General features: G+C 32.9%; 1 protein-coding gene across 10 annotated transcripts in view; it reads left to right on the top strand.

Moving 5' to 3' along the window:
- Positions 1-15,377, top strand: part of PDZ-GEF (PDZ domain-containing guanine nucleotide exchange factor) — an 835,430-nt gene that overhangs the window by 761,937 nt on the left and 58,116 nt on the right. For all 10 annotated transcript variants that reach the window (XM_081771896.1, XM_081771905.1, XM_081771953.1 and 7 more), the window contains one exon: positions 7,144-7,287. In XM_081771896.1, the coding sequence (XP_081628022.1) occupies positions 7,144-7,287 (144 nt within the window). The remainder of the gene's footprint in view (positions 1-7,143; positions 7,288-15,377) is intronic.

Raw genomic sequence — 15,377 nt, 5'->3', positions numbered from 1 at the left:
CTTGCAGCAAAATAAACACTATAAATTATTATTGAAAATGAATATGGCATAAATTTTAGCACCAGAAAAGTTGACTTCTTTTCGATTTAAAAAAAAAAACTCGAACGTGTTATCTTGTTCAGATGATTGTGATCCATCGACTGATATATATCTTATGTTTGGACAATATTTTAGCGAAATAGAAATCCAAATTCAAGAGTTAATGACAGTTTTAGGCTCTCTCTCATTAACCGTACTATGTACTGTTATCTTGCTAGTATCAGAACGAAAAGCTTAATTATGGTATGTTTCAGCATCAGTTTGACAGTGGCATGGTTCTCGTACACCATCAATTTTTAGGTTTACAAATTATTATTATTTCATTTTCTCGAAAATCACGCATAAGCTTTTACACGCAGCATACCATTTTGTTTAGTTCAATAAGGTTTGCCAATTGGTATGTTTCATCTTCGGATTATTATTATTTATTTATTTATTTCGTTAGACGCTAATAATATCGTATCTAAGAATTACTTTTATAGACATTTTTTTCAATGTGACATATTGAATATTGAAGGAAGATAAATGTATCATATATCACACAAATGGTGGACCTACATACATTATCTACAGAAGCAGAGACAAAGAATTTCGAAAATTAAAAACCACGAACCTAAAAATTGATGCACAACAACTATGTCACTTTATTATGGTGGAAAAAAAAAAAAATCTTTTCTCGTGTAACGATACTTTTCCGTGTAAATGTGTACCCAAAGATTAAAGCTATCTTTAATTCAAATTATAAGTAACTGGCAGAATACCCGTTCTTCACACGAAGAGAATAAGTTTTATTTTGGACGTAAAGGGGTGAATTTAGATTTAAACACCACCGGAAATGTCACTGTTCGTCTCAGCGACCCCGAAAACTATGGACTCGACACTAATATCGGTCATTTTCGATCAATTTAATATCTTACCCTCTCTCTTCCTTAAGTTGCACCATCAAAGTGAAAAGATAAAAATCATCTCATTTCCGAACGTCATCTTTGTAGCAAATTTGATCGAGATCGATCGGTTGGTACAAGAATTATTAAGTTTTATTTATTTTTATATCTCCCCCCCCCCCTACGTTCTACAGTCAAAGTGAAAGGATAAAAACCATCCAAGGTCCGAACCTCGTCTATGTTGAAACTTTGATCGAGAACTGTTGGGTGGTTCAAGCGCTATGAAGTCACAAACAGTCACTTTGAATTTTATGTGTTAGATTATATGAAACATAAATTATAGATTATTACGCATTAATTAAGTAACCCAGTTTTACTGTAAACAGGAGAATCACTCCAAAATTTATTACAATTATATTACAGTTAGCATGAAATAATTCTATTATGAACTCGATAGTTTCTTTGATTGTATATATATATATATATATATATATATATATATATATATATATATATATATATATATATATATATATATAATATAAAACTACAGGGTATTACGAAATAAGTAATATGCATTATGCGTATTTTAAATTGTACATACTAGTGCTGTTAAATTGAGTAGTTCATTATTCAAATTATTCAAATTTTAACAGCACTAGTACGTATCTTCTGAAGTCATTGTGTATCCCAGGTTGAATAAGACTCCTCCAGAAATACGGTGCACCATTACATTCCATATCGATTGTAATATTATCTGCATGCTAATTAGTGTAATTTTGAGTTACATTAGCGTATTGTTGTTAACTGCTTTATGAATTATGCAACCAGAATCACAAATAATGATGTTGGTGATGTAGGAATATGAATAAATACTCATTACATTGTAAGATTTTGATTTGAAAGAGAGAACTAATTACAAAAAGCAGAACTCTGCTTCTTCTTAAATATCAATATTAACTTGAAAATAGCCAATTTTGCATTGATGATAATAATATGATAGAATTTCGCTGACTTGAAACCGTACTTTTATTCCATTGTGAAATTTAGGTCGAATACGAGAAATTACGATAGACAACTTCAAATGAAAATAATAAATGAAATTTGCCAGAAAACATATTTATAATTTTCCTTTAAATGTAATAACCGGAAAACGTTAGAATGCCAAGAGTTTTCAATTGAGTTTCCTATAGAAATTAAGAGAGTAAACGTTCCGTGCCATTCTGTGCATTGATGTGTAGGAAGCACGCTTCACTAATGCTTAACTAAACCTAAACCATTCATTGAAGCATTGCCAGTATTGTTCGCATTTTCCTTTTTTTCTTTTTCGAAAGCTTTTTTCCTTTTCTTTTGAAACAAGAAATTTTGTGGCCCTGAATGAAGAGTTTTGTAATTATTGTTTCCGATATTTTGCTGTAACTTTCCAGCATGTGAAGAAAATATTTAGTAGATTTCTATAATATTTTATGTATGAGTATTACGAAGTTACACGTTAATTATCTTGACTTTCAGGTGCTTTTGGTCAGGTAGCTAAAATGTGTTGTATATGGTGCATGGTCGGATCTGGGTTCAGTCCCCGCGAAAGTGTTTCCCTCGAATAAAACACCTAGGAGATGTTTGAAACTCACTTCATTTTAGCAGCAGATACAGCCTCATGGCCTTAAACTCTCGACAATGAATGATTTCGAATTCGGTTAGAATTATATTCAAACGGAGCTCTAGTTGTGGTGGTTGCTAGTTCCATTTTTCCCCTTCAGCTTGCCAACGTACTGAAATAGCCCCGTTATCATCATAGATATTCTGCTGATACTGGCAGGTCATTTGCCGAAACTGAGAAGCTTCCATGCACCACGATCTTCAGCTAACCTATTCGTCTTGACGTACGATTTTAATTTTTTAATACCATCTATCAGCCGTAGCTTTTTTTTTTTTTTGCCACTTCCTCTTTCTCCTGCTACCATACCCCCTTGCACTTCCCTCATGATACAGTTCCTTCTCAGCCAATGTCCTGACCAGTTTCTTTTCCTCTTTTCAATTACATTTAAGATTGTTCTTTTCTTTCCTACTATTCCTAACACTTCATTCGTTTTCTGTTCAACTCGGCAAATTCTCCTCATTCTTCTCCACACTCATATTTCGAAAACTTCCAGCCGTTTTTCATAATTTTTGGTTAATGTCCATGTTTCCGCCTCGTACAGTACAGTACTCCATACGAAACAGTTTACGAAACTTTTCCTTCACTTTTTAGACAATAACCCACAAAACAGACTTTTCTTTTTCTTAAAAGCTTCTTTGCCAGTTCCAACTATTGTTTTTATTTTATTTTTGCACTTCTTCAGGTTTACGCTTATAATACTACCCAGGTATCGAGAACTAATCCTCTGTTCAATTTTCTCCTCTCCTATTTCTATATTTGACACCAATCACCATGTTTATTTTTCTTCCTAACGTTTTTCATCCCATGTTCTTTACAGTCTTTCCTCAAATTTTCTAGCATTTAGGAGACATAAAATAATGATTAATTATTGATTTGAATTGAATTGAAAAAGGCATTATTCAAGCGGGCGAGGTTCTGCATATTGCTGCCCTATTCTAACCCTTGTCAAGGAAATACGATCAGTTGAGTATATGAGATACGGTGATATACAACAAAAAAATACACACAGGCAGTAATATTAGATCAGTATTTCTGAAGCTACAATTTGTCAGTTCAATGTTTCACGTTATGGCTTTTAGGCTAAAGAAGACAAATGAATAATAAACGGAAGACGTAGTGAAATGAGAAAGTGGGGAAAGCTTCGAGAAAATCCACAAACACGAAATTGTTCACAAACTCTCATGGTCTAGGATCGAACCAGACTCGTCATACCAGAGATCAACGCTCTACCACTGAGCTACCTTGTGTAATAACTATTATTTGGTTCTAAAAGGTATCTCATCATGAAATCATTGCAAGAGGGGTTAATTATATCACTATTTAAACAGTTATGTTAAGTTAGGAATGAAAATATAATCATATGTATGATATCAAAACTTCTATTTGTCGTCCCTCGTTAGTATTTCGTATTTATTATCCACTGTGAATAGACTCTTGCTATATAAAAATCATCCTCGTCTTCTTCCTCACTTCCCTCCAACACTCAAAACGCAGTAATGATTGTCTGGGCTTGTCGTTTTGCTTGTTAACAATCTGGGTCGTGTTAGCGAGCTTTTAATATAATCTGATCACGCTTTGACGTCACAACTGGTGAAACAAAACAAGAGAAACAGCTGGGTTAGCGAGGTGATTCATTCTTGATGATTAAAATGACTTCTGTAACTCCTGTTAATCCTTGGGGAGATGTTGCCATATACTAAATTAATGTCAATTGTAAACTAGTAGTGTTTTTAACGTCGTCAAACAATCAAAATCGACAGAAGATTCATCAAACTATCAGCTACCAACAACAGTCTATACTCTTCTGTTTTCCGCATGTCAGCCTAAAACTTTCGGTATAATAGCAATATTGAAGGGAAAAAAAAAAAAACGTTCTTTTAAATTCTTTTCTTTTACAGTACGAAATCATGGAATAACGGAGAAACTACATTCAGTTCGTAAAGTAACTGATCGAGAATATTCCGTTTTATATTCTAATTACTCAGTAAATAAATATAAATCTTTATCCAAAATTTTGTTAAAATGAAAACTGTGTTTAATAGTTTGCGTACCTTCTTGAAGCACAAAATAGCGAAACCTGGAAGAAATAGTATATATTTATTTATTTATTTATTCGCATAAAAACATTTTATATACACCCTTTAAGGACAATTTACAATGCAAGTATTAACACCCCCTTACACAACGATAACAGTAATAATGAGAAATTAGGAATAAGTGGAACACGGAGTATACACCAGTATGATCTAGTGAAACTGAGGAAAACTCACAAACTTCAGTTTCTATGGCCGGCTATCTAATTCGAACATTAGACTTCTCTTGCTAAACTTAGCCAGTTTCTACTTGATACAAAAGTGAAGCAACAAGGTTCTCCTATTAAAAAATTGAAAAAGGTTGAGAAAGAACAGTTACCATGTGAAATTTCGAACTAGTTCTTTAAAACTGCTTAGCGCTAAACTGTATATTATACAGAAAATCTTACAAAGTACATTTATTATATTTGTCAGAGTAATGTTAACAAAATTTAGTAATACAACCTATAGTGTCATTCACAGTGCGTGAGTAAGATAGTTGAGTATTTTGCGAATAAACAAGATTGGATATAATCAAGAGTTCGTTTAGTTGTGACTCATTATTAGTAGTCTAGGTCTATTCTGACGTAACTTGAAAGCCTTCCATGCCGTATCGTCTTGCTATCGTCTTCAGTTTGAAACTGACACATTAAATGGTAGCATAATGTACAAAAATAAATAAACAAAGTGCAAAATAGATGTAAAATGTAAAAGCAAGTTCGCTTTTTAATGAGCTATTGTTACTAGATATAAAGAAAAGCAGTGAAAATTATTTACAGAACTTCAGTGTAAGAAATTCTGTAATAGTGTTCTCTCAAGATTTGCAATGCACTATGTAAGCACTTTCACCCAAAAACTTATTATTCAGTAGTGAAACATTTTTGAAAAGCACTTTGTAAATATACTGAAATTTTTTTTTCAACTTCTGTAGGTTTTAAAATGTGAAAATTGTTCAGTAGCATTATATAAACACTTACAGAAATAGTAACTTACTCAACTTCATTGTAATTTCTCTTTGCTCGAAAAGTTCAAGAATTCTTTCATATCGTATTGAAAACATCATCACAGAATCGACTGTTCCTTTTTCAGAAATAAAAATATAAAACAAAGGGGAGGGTGAAAGCAAGAGAGAAGCGCGGGAGTAGGCTAAACTCTTTTCTTTTCTTTTCTTTCTTTCTTTCTTTCTTTTTTTTTTTAAAAAAAAAAATCACTTTAGAGTTGCCTTTCCATTAGGTTGGAAACAAACTCATCTCTTGATATTATTAAAACGTAATTCCTTGTGACTCTAATGTAATTTAGTTCTACGTTGTAAACTGACAACCCTTTACTTCTGTTCTATTCTTCTCTCGTCCTTTAGCTGTTAAAACTAGATGTCGTTATATATTTTCCCTCCTTGGTCTTTGGGTTGATGTCTTGAAGGGTGAAGTTGATGGAGCATGAGATCTGAAACAGTTTTCTCTTTCTTTCCCTCTAGAGCTATATATGTTTCCCTGAAAGAAGGAAAAGAGAAATAATTTAGTTGGTGGTGGAACTATTTTATGTAAGTAATTGCAAAAAGTAAACAAGTAAGAGGAAAAGAAACAACCATTCCATTAGGTATTTTCTCGTTTGTTCTGCTCATTCTGACAATGTTCGCTTAATTTTGGCGGTTGCAGGTCTTCAAGATTTTTTTTTTTTTTTTTTTTTTTTGTATTGGAAGTGTTCTTAAGTTCATAGGGGAGGAGAAAGCTCTAATCAATATGGTTTACTCTGTCTACTGTTTTCCTTGGGAAAGTACTAAAAAATACTGCTGTTTTCGCACATTTAAGACATTCTAAATTTAAATTCAGCGTAATTGAATGGAGAAGGATGGTGGAAGAAACGGCCTTACATTCATATTTCGAGGCTTACGAAGGGTATTTGATGAGAACACTTACTACACCGCTTGGAAGCTCATTTTTCTCTGAAAACTAGATTCAAAGGAAGTATTTAAAAAAAGAAAGAACAGTTTTTCTTATCAAAAACATCAAATAATTCGCAATACTTGTAAACTGTTTCGAGAGCATTGCTAACACCTTCCTCAGTGCCAGTATTGCCCGTTGCTGGATGTTTTAGGTAAAAAGAACTATTATTTCTTTATTTAAATAGTTAATATGCATCCCATCATTTCTTTGTGTAAGATTTAAGGAAACTTGATTAAAGATTTATGTCTCTCAAAGGCGTAAAAAATAAATTACTGGAAACAATTAATTAATTAATTAGTTAATGACTTTAGTAGAGAAAATGCTGTACAGAATTTTGAGAGAAAAATCATTCTTGGAGTAGACATTTTCCAGTTCAGGATGCCAGAAATATCAACTTTAAGAAATATCCGTGCAGAACTGTGTGCATATAATTATATGTCTGTGACGATGAACTGTTGTGAACTTTTGTATTGTTTTTAAGTAGCTTTTCTGTATTGTAATAAAGTTTTAGTTTGACCAAAATTTTAACAGCTCCGCCTTCTTTTCAGATTGACTACCCAGATGTACAACTCGGACGGAGTGGTCAAAGACAACCGTGCACAGCGATGAGCTTGGAACGAGGATTGGTCTACGACCAGCCAGAGCTTGGGCTGCGTCAGAGGCTATTGTCAAGTGAACATGACCATGACCAGGTATGTCGTTGATAAGTAATTGTTCAACAGTGATTAATATATGTAATAAGGAATTTTGAGTATGCAAGTTTACGTTTTACGTGAGTATGAGTTAATTATTTGTTCGGTTGAGAAACTTTTAGTGTAAAATTAGTAATGTTTATATCTTTCAGATCCTACAGGATACCACACTTGATATGTGTGAGTGATGATACGAGTGTAAGAAGTATACTTTGAACTTTACCTCTATAGTGTTTTATTAGTAATTCAACAGAGTAAGTGCGTCAGTATTGATGTTCAATATATTCTAAGACTAATTCGCTGTTTAATGTACGTAAGATTTTAACCATTGATTTATTAACTGTATTAGAATGCATAATATTGGGAAATTTTCATTGGTAATAAGCTAAGTAACATATTAATCACGAGTAATGAATGATATATATACGGTACAAAACACACCATTTCGACTAGGATTGCCAGATTTTTCAGAGGGAGAAAAATGAAGATTCTGCGATTTTGTAAAAGGAAAAACGGAAGATATGTGATTACGGAATTTACATATAATGAACGTATATGATTTGAGATAGTAGCGTAGAATAATTTTAATTGGAAACTAGGGCAGTTTCATTAAGATTAATTGCAACACGGAAAACAAAAATATATATAAAAATTCCCGGTATAAGCCCATGTAGTTCCTGAAGCTGTAAATCCTAGTCTTATTTAGCTTCGGTGCTAAATGGGACCCAAACAACCAAGTAAGTATATTACATAAATCTTAGTTGCCTGTTTATTTGTGTTTTAATGAAGACTTTACATGTCTTTAATAGTCCCATGTGCTTTATATATGCGGACGTTCAAAAAATCCTTACTGGACATATCAATATTCACAATCATTTAGAGTTCTTCTTTTATTAGCTCACAGTAGCTTCAGTTTTTGACATCAGTATATCGAGACCGATCAAAACTACGATGTGAATCGAGACAATATTGATAGAAGAAGGCTAAGACCAAAACCAAACATAAGATTGGTTGTTGGAACACAACGTGTGGCATTTGTTCTCTGGATACATCGTTGGATTGTGTGAAAAATCAGTTCCATATATATCACACTAACATATAAAAACATTGTTAAAATGTCAGTGTTAATAACTATCATTTTTATATTTAAGAAAAACGGAAGAAATTGTTTTACTTCAAAATTACAACGTATTACATAAAACGTGGGAGAAAAAAACTTAGAAACTTACGGGAAAAACATAAGATCTAGCAACTCTAGTTTCGATTATTACCGAAGAATTTTGTCAATAAAAACGTAATTTTACTTAAGTAATGGATGTTAAAAGCTATTCTATATCTCACAAAGAGAAATTATGCCTCAGAAATTTTGAAAAATATATATATATATATATATTTGGTGCGAAAATAAGTGAAGATGACGGTATGCTTGAAGAACATTGCGTAGTGCATAACTTTTCAACCTGTACCGGTACTTGTCATCAATCATATTGTAGACTAGATTCAGACGTTAGAGATGACGAGGATGGCAAGGAATATCGCTGGGATTGAGATTAGGATTTGTGAGAGTACATTACGTTCTAGAGGCTTTCGAAAGCTTAGCTAAGATGCGTAGCCAGGAGATGGGTAATAAAATAATCGAAAATCTACTCAGTTTGTATGAATAGAAATTAGTGAGGGATTAAGTTTCTATGGCGATGAACCGTGGGTTTCTAAAGCCATAGAATACATGAATTAGTATGTTAGGTAATTTTAAAACAACACTTAAGTCAATGTTGATCAACAGGTCGTTTGTGGTGTGGACCACATTCACCTTCTGAGTAAAATATAATAAATATCTACTGAAGTTTGATATGTCTTGGGAAAGAAAAAAATCCTTTATCCCGTAACTGAAAAGTTGTTGAAAAGCTATAAATGTCCGAAACTCGCGAGCCTGGTTGTTAATCGGCCTGGAGTTCAATAGAGCACGAGCGCTGTAAGTCGATAGCGAGCCAGAGCTTGAGTCCCAGCGAGCGTGAACTCCAATGAAGTAAATGGGAATGAGATCGAGCTAGTGTGAGCGTTATTCAGGTTAGTAAGACTGAGACGGAGAAATTTGAGTCTGAACTAGCGTGAGCCCAAAGTACGAAATCTTTCTTTTTCTTTTTTTTTCTTTTTTTTTCTTTTAGGAGAGTTCCCCTCACTTAATATTTTTGGAAGAAAACGCTCCCAAATTACCGAGAGGTGAATAAAGTCACATTATTGTCAGAAGTTTGCAAATTAATTACAGTAACTCATATGTAGTTAACATGCATTTCATTAATTAATGGGTAAACTAGTAGTTAGATGAATCCCCAAGTTTAAAAATCACGGATGTTCAAATGTGTGAACCCTCTCTGTCGAACTATTCCAGTATGAAGAGTCCCTTGTTCACTCCTGTCTCTCTCTCCCACTTCGATTGTTATGATTTCGCACCTTGTTGAGATTCATTGAGATTTCGCACCTTGTGAGTTTGAGCCCCTTTTGAGGATAGCGAATTTGTGTACGTGCAAATCTGAGTAAGCCGATTACATTAGCCGTTCATACTGTAAGGAACGTATCGTCCTTTTGAATATTCGGCACATTCTTGTCGAATGGCCTGAATACTCAGATTTCAGAGAACATATCGAACTGGCCAGTATTCTTAGGATTGTTTTAGGGGATGATGTAATCTCTATTGAGTGAGTTAGTGTTTTTCTTCGTGCTGGTGACCTGAGACCTGTTCTCTGAGCGTTTTTATCCCTTTCGTCTCTATTTTACGCCGCTAAATTTTATTTTTTCCTCTTTCCCTTTCTTGTTTTGTTTTCCATTCTATTTATTATTATTGTTATTGTTATTGAATATTTTTATGATTTCTATTTATTGTTATCGCTTGTTTATTATTATTATTATTATTATTATTATTATTATTATTATTATTATTATTATTATTATTTTGTTGTATGCCTAATCTTTCTTCTTTTGCGTATTGTTTTGCTCTTTATCTTGCAACATTTCTCTTTTGCTTATTTTCTGGTCCCTCTTTTATATTATCTTTCTCTCAGGTTTGACAGTCCGGGTCTTTGGTCAATATCGTGACGGGGACACAGTGTCATGCTGCTGACGTTCCCATCAACCTCCCACTCAAACAATCAAGAAAACCTCTAGATTATACTGATTTTAAATTGTTTCAATTCACCACGTTGTTCCGAAGGAAATATCCCGGTTTTTGAATTTTTATGTGTAATCTGTGTAACACACCGTAGTTGCTGAGCTGACCTCTTCCCAAGTCATGCAATGAGGAACACTAAACGTTAAATAAATAAATACGGGAACATTAAAAGTGAAAAAGGAGAGAAAACTAATGTAAATGCACTACGTAAACTAAAAGAAAATAATACCCAGGAACGGCGCATTGAATTTACTGTTATGGCCTTATATTCATTACATTTGAACTAAGATCAAAAAATATAAAATCATCTTCTTTTAGAACACCATAAACTTAAAAATATCTCTGATAGTGTAAATGGGAAAAGGGGGGAATCAAGAAGTGAGAGTATTTGTTCATTCCCGTTGTGTTTGTGTGCTGTTAAGCGGAAAATGATCGCGGCAAAGTTAATGAATGTAGCTCCACCACAACAAACTCCGATGGCTTACTGCCAAGCACTGTAGCCTAGTTGTAACCTGATATTTGTAAGGGTTGATGTTAGTCCACGCTTGCTGTTAGAGAAGAGTTTTCACTTACTAGGTTTATTCATTGCACAACACTAATTTTTTTACACTGTTCACGGACGAATGAAGGTTCAGAGCTTTTGTAGTTGATTTTTTTCCCACTCTTGAACTTTTTTTTTTTTTTTTTTGAAATAATAATTATTCCATTTACAAAGTTGCGTTTTCTCAACTTCATACACCCAATGATCCAAGCATGTTACTCATTCAGAAATAATATACGTAACATCTGAAGAAAACGAAAAAAAAAAAAAAAAGAGAGAGAGAGAGAGAGAGAGAGAGAGAGAGAGAGAGAGAGAGAACTGCTTGATTTTTAGTAGGTCCGTGTTATGAGTGATTTTTTTTCTCATTTATCTATGACGTTCATGATTTGTGTTTTCTTTCTGAAATAAAAATCTTCCTTTTTGTATCGCTGAAATTCATGTTTATACTTATATCTACTTTTATCTTAGGGCTGTTCATTGATATCGCGCCTATTTTCTCCCTATATTTTGTCAATAGTGGAAACATTTCAAGAATTAAGTTCGGTTTCTCTAATAATGTTCAAAATACTATTTAGTGAAAATAGCACTGATGTTAAGATACTACCCATTCTCAAGGGAGAACGTTGACGCTATTCATGTTATGACATCATCAGCGTCGATGAAGTGCATTTTGAAAATTCTCTATTTCAGTAAATATTGTTGTTAGGTACTAACGTAACCTTTTGTTTATTTAGCTTCGTACTATCAAACTGTCAAACAAATTAAAATTTGCACGTCAGTTTATAAGTTTTATATAACATTTTCAGTAGCGAGAGAAAACATGCATTTTACTGTTTTACGTGGGCATGAAGTAATAAAAATAAAGACTCTTTTATTTCACAAATAAGTATGGTAATGAGGCGCAAAGTATTGATGTAATAAACTGATGACAGCGTAAAGAAAAAGTAGTGACAGTTTATTGATATTTTTAAAAATGTAATAATTTTGTCATTCTACAGATTCTTCCTGTTGGTTTTAAATATGTCCATATGGAGCATTTTATTAAGTGACGAACCAGTAATGTTGTCAAGGAATTGGCATCACGAAGTGAACATTTACAACTTTTTGATAAAAATCTAATAATGTAATCTCTCACAAATTTTCATTTCCTAATTCATATTGTAGCAAATGCTATGAATCTATGATAACATTGAAAGATAAACGTTGGGATATGATTGTGGTTTCTAAAACCAAGCTGGGATTTTGGGTCTCAAGAATCCATTGAGGCTGTGTACTTCAAGTGAGAGCCTAAAATGCGTCTAAAGAGAATCGTGTGATTTGCGAAAACAGATTTATCATTGAACTTCGATTATATGTGAGATCGAAAGAGAACAGTTCTATCACGAAGAATATAAAAGATATACTGCTTTTGTCGCAAAAAACTAGGTAATTTCAGTAATAAGCATTGTATTTTGATATCCAATTTTTCGTTCGCATCACATTTCTATAAATGTATGTAGCAAATTGCGATGCGATGCCACTTTTAAGAAACGTAGGACCTAGATTTTTAATGCTATTAAGCAGGATTGGCTGGTTTAAACCAAAAAACGAAAAATGTTCGTAAAAGCGTGTGTTCGAAAATCTTGATGAACACACATTTGTGGGTTATCACGTTTCACTCCTGTCTCTCTTATTCGTATTATATCCAGACCTAAATTCCCCATTCATTACACAAAGAGATTACACTACAAAAGCAACTTTTTTTTTCTAAATTTATGAATGTTTCTTTTGTGATTTTTTTTTATAGTTTGTCAATATTATGCAATTGCAAACAAAGAAAAATTCTAAATATTGTTTCGTTTTAATAATATTTACTATTGATAAAATACATCGAAATGCCGTACTTTTGGGGGGGTCATAAAACCCCACGAGTGGTATTTATTGAAATCAGAAGTACCTTTCGTATCTATTTATGTATAAATGGGTCAGAGCCAAAGTGGACTCAAATAATTCTTTATTCACTTTTCTTACTGATATGCAAATTAAGTCGTAGTGAACTAACTTGTACTAAAATATTTCTTCTGCACTCGGCAATATATTGAAATTGTCCATATGTAATTCTGTATAATGGTTTCACTTGTGCAGCTGTTTATCTTTTTGGCGTTCTGAAATGACTCTTGACAATTATATTAACAAGTATGTAAAGATCAGTACAACGTATTTTTATCGGGTCCTTCGTGAGTGAGTCGGCAGACGTATCGCATTTGTGGTAAATTAGTCCCGGTTTCGAGTTCAAATGGAGGACAATTTTCTCTCGGATATAAGCCGAAAAGCGGTTTGGATTCCGCTTTAAGTTTATGTGACCCCTTCCAGCATAACCCGGTTGTTGCATAAGAACACCAAGGCGAAACAAACTTATTTCTGTCCATATGTGATATAAATACATAGAGCAAATTATTTAAACCAAAAAAACCTGGTTTAAACCAAAAAAAAGTTTTTTTGTTTGTTTTTTAAAATAAAAACATTGGTTTTTGCAAACTTTGCTACGTAACCTACATAGAAAATATCAGCTGTTTTTCCATTCATTATTGCACATTACCTTCTCATTACTCCGGAGTTAATTAACTAAACAATTTGAAATATTAAAATTCTAAGTTTAAAAAAAAACGAACTTGAATGAAATGTATATAAAAATATACTGTTTTTGGACAATCAAGCATTATTAGTTTTCTAATAGGTGATGAATGTTAAATCTTTCAAGAAGGATTGCGTTTGTCTTACTTGCGCCCAGTTTGCCCAAGGCTACAAGTTGTATGTGTGCCGCTGTTCGTAGAAAAGAAAAACCAAAATAGATACAATCTGCTACTTAACACTGTATTTTGTTTTACATATAAAATACGTTTATTTACAAATAATTAACGATATGTTCCAGCAGAATAATAACTATGTTTTTGGCAACGAACGACGTATTTTTAACGCCATAAAAGTAGCTTTCCCTGATTTTCTGGAAAAATACGCATGAGAATTTATCCTCAAGCATGTTATTTTATTCATCTCCATATAATCTATTGACTGATATATCTTACCTTTGGACAATATTTTAGTTAAACATAGATTAAAATTTATGAGTTAATGATAATTTTAAGCTATCTATATATTAAAATGGTACAATAGCAACTACAAGCGTCTGAGCTCCAACCTATAACTTTGGCTTTCAAATCTTTCATTTACGGTTTATGTGTGATTTCACGTTTAACAGAGACAAACATTTTAAGTATGTGTACTTTAAATAAAGTAGTTAACTAGATCTTTTTCACAAAGTTTATGATATAAAATTATTGTTCAAAGCCTTTGTATTTTAATAAGCCTACTCTAAAATGAATGCATGTTAATTGTGCTTCCATCTTTTAAACTATGTTTATATATTTGTGGTCAGTCCTTTCGACAATGAGATCTCGGAAACTACAGGCACTAGAAAGATGACGTTTTCACTGATCGATTGTAAATTTTGCGTAGATTGTCCAGTTCTAATTGAATATTAAAAAAAAACATTATTTCTTTGTTACATTTTTTAGGGTACACTGGAAGCGTTGAAATAATAAAAAAAAAACTAAAACATATCCTACTCGTTATACATTCCAACACCACTTTGTTGTGTATAGGGGTTGCATATGTCTCAGGCGTTTGTTTCATGGCCAAATGATAATGGAAAAACGAAGAATAACCATTTCTCCAGGCTAAGATGAATCTTCATTGTTTGGAGTGTTTTGCCCTATGAACACCCTATATCACCGACATTATAATTAATTGTGTATGTAATGTATTTGCTTATTACATACTGCATGTAAGAAGAAAGAATGCATGAATTAGAAACTCCAATCAGAAGTAGGCTCAAATATTACAAACGGTGCGAAATATTGAGAAAAAAAATAATCGATAAAATCTCCTTTATGATACGCTTTGTCAATTTTTTTCAAGACTCCTTTCACTTGCGTCTGTAAAGGGACATGTACAGATGATGTGAGGAATGACAAGGAAATTCATGCTCATATGTGAATGATGTAATGTGTAGAGCGTAGGTTCAGCTAGTATCTCATTGGACATACTGGGTCTCATGCAGAGTAGTTTTGACGTGTGATTAGTGCCATACTAAAGGTTTGACTAACGCATGGTTATCAGAAGTGTATTCATAATTTCTGATTAGCACGTAATAGTTGGCTAAGTTAATCGAATGTGACTAATTAAGAGCAGAGGGTACCCTCGTTTAGCCTTGGTTTATCCATAATAAACTACATTATAATAATACAAAGACAATTAATTACCTTTTTCTTTCCTTTCACCTCATCGGGTGAATTAACTATGAAGTAGCTGTCAAGCGGAGTTCTCTACAATAGCAAAACTGTT

Source organism: Thermobia domestica, chromosome 1 (assembly GCF_964235325.1).
Source record: "Thermobia domestica chromosome 1, izTheDome1.hap1.1, whole genome shotgun sequence".
Taxonomy (NCBI): Eukaryota; Metazoa; Arthropoda; class Insecta; order Zygentoma; family Lepismatidae; genus Thermobia; species Thermobia domestica.
This window is presented reverse-complemented; position numbering and strand designations above follow the sequence as displayed.